Raw genomic sequence first — 7,500 nt, 5'->3', positions numbered from 1 at the left:
CACACACACACACACACACACACACACGTTCATATCACATTCATTATATCATATATAACCAATACCCAGTTAAAAACCAGATTCTGTTTTGGCCAAAATATTGTGTCTGTCATGGCATACAGTCCCCAACACTGACACTAAAGCACTACATCCAAAGATATTTGGCACTCTACTTCAGGAGTTTCCAACGTCATTCAACTTGGGGCCCCGTCGAAATTTTCACCTATGTTCGGGGGCCCACCTCTGGCCAAAAAAGCAATACAACTCTAAGGAATAGTCAACAGCAACACAGCAAACAAGTATTATTTACATTTGTAGAACATGATTTCAGGGCCCACTTGGAAGCACTTCACGTCCCACCGGTGCGTTTTTTTGTTTGTTTTGTTTTGTTTAAGGGACAAAAAATAACCTCACGCCGCCACAACAGCCTTCATTTTTTCCCCCTTCGATACCTGGTGGTGTACTGGCCTTGGTTAAAACATTTTTTCCCAGGCCAGCCCTGGCTAAACACCCCCCGTTCCCGAAGCATCCACCCCCCACGTGAGAGGGCCGGAGGGGCCTGACATCTGTGGCATAAGGCAGGGGCCCAGGGAAGATGCCATATGATGAGGGCGTGGGTGTGGATGAGTGTGGATGAGTGGGTGTGGAGGAGGGTAGGCAGGGGGTCTTCCTAGAGGGGGCGTGTGTGTGTGTGTGTGTGTGTGTGTGTGTGTGTGTGTGTGTGTGTGTGTGTGTGTGTGTGTGTGTGTGTGTGTGTGTGTGTGTGTGTGTGTGTGTGTTGGGAGGGGGGGGGTGGCAGGGTTGTTGTTTGGGGTCATTGGTGAATGAAAGCTGTGTCTTTGTTTGCCGCTGGTGGAGTGTGAATAATGTGGGCTTGCTAGGCTAGCCTGGGGCCAGGGCCACGCGCCTTATCCAGCTTTCTCTCCCTCTCTTCATCATCACCACACTATCTCTACTGGATGATGATAATGCGTATTTAACAAGCAGGGCAAAGAGAGTGGCAGAGTCACACTCACACCTCCTCACACTGTTGGTTTCAGTGCCACACACATGCACGCACGCACACACACACGCGTGGACTCACATATACACGAGCGCCCACACACACACACACACACACACACACACACACACCTTCCTGTGTTTTTGGAAGAACATACTATGTTCGTTCGTCCACACACACACACACACACACACACACACACTCTCTCTCTCTCTCTCTCTCTCTCTCTCTCTCTCTCTCTCTCTCTCTCTCTCTCGCTCTCTCTCTGACACACACACACATCTTTGAAACTGTTGCAGTAACGGCGTCAACTACAACAGGAGCAGAGTTGTCACTTGGCTTGACAAAGCACAGACGCCAAGTCGTTCACCAGGACACACACACACACGCACACGCACACACACACACACACACACACACACACACACACACACACACTACTGCATTGAACATCCAGGGGAGCTAGTTTTAACAGGCAGGCTTCAGTGGTGCCAGCGTGTGCTTGTGGAAAGCGGCATGCTCTGCCTTGTCCCCAGCGTTTCACACTCTCTCCTGTGAAGCCCTTGGAGCTTATGGAGGCGCTCTCTTCCTGTGTGCCAACACTACTGAGGATGGGCCTGACCCTTGAGGCTTTGGTAATGACTTTCCAATCTCTCTCTCTCTCTCTCTCTCTCTCTCTCTCTCTCTCTCTCTCTCTCTCTCTCTCTCTCTCTCTCTCTCTCATACACAGACACAGACACAGACACAGACACACACACACACACACACACACACACACACACACACACACACACACACACACAGACACATACACACACAAACACACACACCACCACTAACCAAACCAAATGTACTCTGAGTTAGTTGTGAAGCAGCAGGCCCTGAACAAAATGTGCTCGAGTCTCACCGTCGGGCAGGCTGGCTAGGCAGCTGTGTGTGATTTGAAACAGCATCTCCCCACTCTAAAGCAGGACCGAGAACGGGGGAGAGCAGAGCAGGAGCCGTGCCAAAGAACAGAGCACTGAGTGGGCTACACACGGCTGCGATTGTGCTTTGCTCTCCGATATCTGCACTGCAACTGAGAGGTCGTAAATCTTCTACAGTGAGACTGCCGTACGATTACAGTTTATAGCTACATTGCTGCAGTTTTGATTGCTCTGACCTAACCAGCCGCTCATTCTGAGCTCATCCATTTCGGAAAACATAACGGTTTTTTGCGGTTGCGTCCAGTCCACACATCTGTATGGTAGCCTACAGTTCATTCTGTACAAAAATTAACCAGCGCCAGTGTGGCACATAGGGACCTTCTGTAGGCTATATCTGTAGAGTCTATCTCTCTGCGCGATGATTTACTGGTCCGACTTGCTTATCATCCAGGTCTAGTTACCAGCGAGCGAGCGAGGAAATATCTGTCACCACTTGGGTAAAAGAAATAAGCGCAGCAGGGCGCCCCGGTACGCGTGTGTTCCTGATAGATTGACAAGTCGTGCCTCACCCATCCCCTTCCTCATCGCTGGGAAACGAGGAACGGATGAACATTTCAAGTAGTATGCTACATTTCAGAGAAAATGAAAGTGCAAATCGCGGGTCGCGTTGCCAGTTGCCTATGCTACAGCTGACCAGCCAGCTTGCCTGCCTGCTAGTGAGAAACGGGCTAACCGAATCTGTGTCAGAGTGAGACATCAACCTCTATTCAGCCAGCTGTTTCATCTACTGTATATTTTACCAAGACGTAAAACAATATTCAACAGTTAGCCTATTTGTGTTTTTCCAGTCAAACTTATTGCCCATACTCACTTCATGGACAATACAATCTCAACACTAACAATGACAGCACAGTTTGCATAAATTAAGGAGCCCTCGGTGCTAAAATTCATGGTGGGATAGAGGCTAGGTACGAGATAGCTTTAAAAACTTTTTTCAAATGGTCAGAAAAACAGCTATCGCACTCTCTCCTGAAATGTTGCAAGCGATCCGTTTGTCCCGTGTGCGTCTTTTATTCCCGTATCCTTTACTAGCCTATGTGATGCTGCTGCGGCTGCATCTCCCCGAAAGGATGCACGTGCCCGTACCAGCGGCCCGCTCCGTGCATCCATCTGCGCACCAAACTCGACAAGCATTAAAAGAAGTGTCCACAAAAGCCCCGTCAAAATCATGACAGCGCACTGAACTCACCAGTCAGTAGGAGACGTCTCGGAGATCACATCGCTGTACGCAGACAGGAGGACTGGTCTGTTCGCGGTCAGGTTGACAGCCATTCTTTCTGCTTAATCCAGCCCGATGCACAGTGAGGCAAGGCAGAGGAGGAGAGACTGCAGACTGCCGAGAGAGAGGCGAGAGATAGCTACCGAGCACTGGAACAAAGAGACGCGGCGCAGTAGCAGTGCGCTCCACTCTCGCTCAGGAAGGCTTCGCGGTCCTAGTGCGTCAAATTCAGTGGTGCTATTAACCCTCCATCCTCCTCTCCCTCACTCTCTCACGGCTCCCGAGGTTTCACGTCAGACGTCCTCAGTTTAATATGCGCGGCGGCAGTTATTGTCACTGTGGCAAGCCGGCTGTGACAGTCTGTGAATTAAGCATTGTTGTGGAACAGAAGATGTTTTAATCAGAACTGGATTCTCTCCAGAATCGACTGGATCCTGGGCTCCTACCAAACACAACACAAAACCCCCATTCTCCTCACTCTCGCCAGTCACAGCCAGAACAGTCTGAATCATTTACTTATTCAAATCCTTATTTCTGCTTGCTAATGTAAAAAAAGCAGCAATGTCAGAAAAACAAATAGCATTTACCAAGGCATCACATCTTTTAGGCATATGGACAAACAAATTAGATTATATAACTCTGTGTTGTCCCATAGACAAGAGTATCAGATATTAGTGTCTCACATCTTACAGAGAGTGTATCATACAAACATATACTGTACATAGGCTATATAATAGCTTACATCCAGTGTCATATGCATACAGCATATGCACCACCCCCTCTTTATATACCTAGCCAAAATCATACACAACATCCCTACACTCCCACCATCTAAATTGTACACACTGTATACGTGTAATAATGTCACCATACATACATACATACGTACACCATCCCCAAGCTTCCTGCCACATTCACAGAGAGATGAATACACCATAAGTACCACCCAATTGCGAAAACACGCAAGCACACGCACGCACGCACGCACGCACGCACGCACGCACGCACGCACGCACGCACGCACGCACGCACGCACACACACACACACACACACACACACACACACACACACACACACACACACACACACACACACACACACACCATTTGCTATTATGTGTGATCTGGCCGAAGTCCATCAATGTCAATGCACATCCGCTGCTGTGTTAAATGTGCCACAGCATATGGCCTGTCACAGATGCAACCAGGCAGCAATGCATCTCACCCACCCAGCCAGGATTCTAGAGGTCATGGGATCTGTTAACACGCTAAAGAAATCAATTCATTTATATCACCAAAAGATGGATGTGATGACACATGGTGGCCTCCATGCTATTAAACAATTGAGACATTAACCCTACAGGCTTTTAGATTAGCAGAAAACACCTATAAAATGCAAGCATTGGCCTTTAAGATGTTAAGACACCGCGTCATAAATTTGCTGTCAGCAGAATGGCAATGACCAAATCATAGTGCATTACTAAAGGCCCTCTGTTATGTCATAGCAGTGTAGTACTATGGTAGTTAACTTTTCAGTGACTATTACAGTGTGTCACTGCAGGTACGGCGTGCCTTAAGGGGCCACTCATTTTGTCTTGATATATTTTGAACATTTTGAAAAAGATTTGATTGGATTTTCTTGTCAAGAACCCTGTTTGCACTCCTGTGTTTTGATTTTAAACAAACAAAAAGTGTTGAATCCTCTTACGCCTATGTGGTTGGTCGCTCTCTCCAATATAGTGTTCCAGCCCATTACCCCCACACAATCAGCCAAGTGAGAGGAGAGGAGGAGGAATGGAGAAGAGAGATGGAGAGAGGGAGGAGGGGAGAGGAGAGGAGAGGAGAGATGGAGAGAGGGAGGAGAGGGAGGAGAGGAGAGAACAGAGGAGAGACATAGGAAAGGGGAGGAGAGGAGTAGAAAGGGAGCAGAGGAGATAGATGAGAGAGGGAGGAGAGGGGAGCAGAGGAGAGGAGAGAGGGAGGAGGAGAGGAGAGATGGATAAGAACAAATGTAGAGGAGAGAAGGGGAGAAGGAGAGGAGAAGAAAGTTAGAGGAGAGGGAGTAAAGAGCGGAGGGGAGAAGAGAGGAGAGGAGTGCGGGAGGAGAGAGGGAGCAGAGGAAGAGAGGAGAGAAGAAGGGGATGAGAGATACTGGAGAGAGGGTGGGGAGGAGAGGAGAGGAGAGAAGAGAGGAGAGGGGAGAAGAGGAGAGGAGAGAATGAGAAGAAATATAGGGAAGGAGAGATGGAGGGAAGGAGCGGAGATGAAAGTAAGGAGAGGAGAGAGGGAGGAGTGGTAGAGGGGAGTAGGTGAGAGGAGAAAGGGGAGCAGGGGAAAGGACAGCAGGAGGGGAGGAGAGATGGAGGAGAGGAGAGACGGCAGAGAGATGGAGTAGAGGCGAGATGCAGGGGAGAGGAGAGGATAGAGGGAGGAGAGATGGAGGAGAGATGGAGGGGAAGAGAGTCGGATGGGAGGAGAGGAGAGAGGGAGGAAGAGAAGAGAAGAGAGCGAGCTCTGGTGATTATATGGTGGTTACTGCCGCACTCACAGCAAGCCTCTAGCCCCAGACTCCTAGGGGAGGAGAGGAGAGGAGAGGCCTGTTTGTTTGTTCACAGACGGCAAGGGAGGGGAGGGAGAGCAGCTTGCCCATGCACCCAGGCCCAGCATCCCTTGCCCCAGGCTTATACAGTATGCTTAACTCAGTGGTTCTTAAAGTGGGGTCCGGGGACCCCTGGGGGTTAGTATAGCTGTGCATTGCCAGGGGCTTCCTGAAAAAAGTTTATAATGCAATACATGCAATACATTCCAACATAGGCCCGTAACGCACCTGTGTGAAGCTGGCCCCCCCTCCGACCCAAAATGCTGAAATAACACTGCAGATTGCTTGTGCTTCGTTTGTGCCGGATTGTGCTGTAAACATTTTCGTTTGTGCTATTAAGGATTTTGAGTCATTTAAATATGAAAATACTAAAAATACTAATACATTTTCAATGGGCAACCCCCCCTCCAAGTCCAATTATTTCCAAAGTAGTCTCAATCGAAGGGAATTTGTTTGTGCTCACTTGTGCTGTGAAAATTAATGCTTCAATCATTTGTTTTTTAAAGTTACAGCTGTTTTATTTTATTCAGTAAAACGGCTGTAACTTTACAAAACAAATAATTTAAGTGTTAATTTTTGCAGCACAAGTGACCATGAACAAATCTCCTTCGATTGAGACTACTTTGGAAAAAATTGGACGCGGGGGTGGGGGCTGCCCATTGAAAATGTATTAGTATTTTCAGCATTTTCATATTTAAATGACTCAAAATCCTTAATAGCACAAACGAAAACATTTTGCAGCACAATCCGGCACAAACGTAGTACAATCAATCTGCAGTGTTATTTCAGCATTTTGGGTCGGAGGGGGGGGCAGCTTCACACAGGTCCATAACTTCCACTGATGGAACGCTCTAATAGTCATTGAAAAGTTAACTACTATTGTGCTACACTACTATGACATAACACAGGGCCTTAAGTAATGCACTATGGCTTGGTCATTGCCATTCTGGTAACTGCACATTTATGACTTTTTGTCTTAATCCGTTAAGAAAACAGGGTTCCTACATAGGCCCAGTTTTTGAATTAAAGTAAGTAGTTAAGTGTTGCTTTTGTCTGTTTTTCTGTTCTATTCTTGGAAAATTAAAATGACTAGTTAAAACAATTGTGGTAACTGTAAATTGAGGTTCAATCATGAGGGGGTTCTTGGCGCATCTTCTTCCACTCCATAAGGGATCCGTGGCCCAAAAAAGTTTGAGAATTCCTGGCCTAACTCACAGCCACACCACACAAGACCTCTTCCCCCTCGCATCCTTGCCAGTCTCTGCCCTCCCCTCCAGGGATCGGGAGTGGCCCTTGGCGATACAAATCTCAAAAACATTTTGTTAGGCTTATTTACAATAACTCTCTCCCCAAGAGAGACTGCCAAGACGGCCTCAGCAGAGTGTCAAAGTATGACTGGTATGAAGAGAGCTCCAGCAGGACTGCTGCTAGCTTTGGCCGGGCCCGGGACAAACTCATCTGAAGGGCCTCCTCACACAATACATGCAATGTACCAAGGACTTTTCCCATCACCAGCCAAAATTGCTAGTCGATGTTAATCTTACTGGCCAAACACACACTCACTAAATTACTAATGGGTCAAAGTGGCTAGTAAGATGGTCTTTTTTAGCAGTCAAGCTGAACATTCACCAGCATTTGGCTGCTAGAAAAGACCATCTTACTAGCCACTTTGGCTGGTTGGCTGGTGTTAATT

The 7,500-nt window shown here is 47.7% G+C and overlaps 1 protein-coding gene across 3 annotated transcripts in view; it reads right to left on the bottom strand.

Moving 5' to 3' along the window:
• The window catches only part of dbn1 (drebrin 1), a 143,606-nt gene extending 140,220 nt beyond the window's left edge, over nucleotides 1–3,386 (bottom strand). For all 3 annotated transcript variants that reach the window (XM_063203125.1, XM_063203123.1, XM_063203124.1), the window contains exon 1: nucleotides 3,179–3,386. In XM_063203125.1, coding sequence (XP_063059195.1) covers nucleotides 3,179–3,261 — 83 coding nt within the window. In that variant the 5' untranslated portion in view covers nucleotides 3,262–3,386. The remainder of the gene's footprint in view (nucleotides 1–3,178) is intronic.
• Nucleotides 3,387–7,500: the final 4,114 nt, after the last annotated feature.

Source organism: Engraulis encrasicolus, chromosome 7 (assembly GCF_034702125.1).
Source record: "Engraulis encrasicolus isolate BLACKSEA-1 chromosome 7, IST_EnEncr_1.0, whole genome shotgun sequence".
NCBI classification, from domain to species: Eukaryota; Metazoa; Chordata; class Actinopteri; order Clupeiformes; family Engraulidae; genus Engraulis; species Engraulis encrasicolus.
The sequence above is the reverse complement of the archived record's forward strand: the minus strand, read 5'-3'. Positions and strand labels throughout refer to the sequence as shown.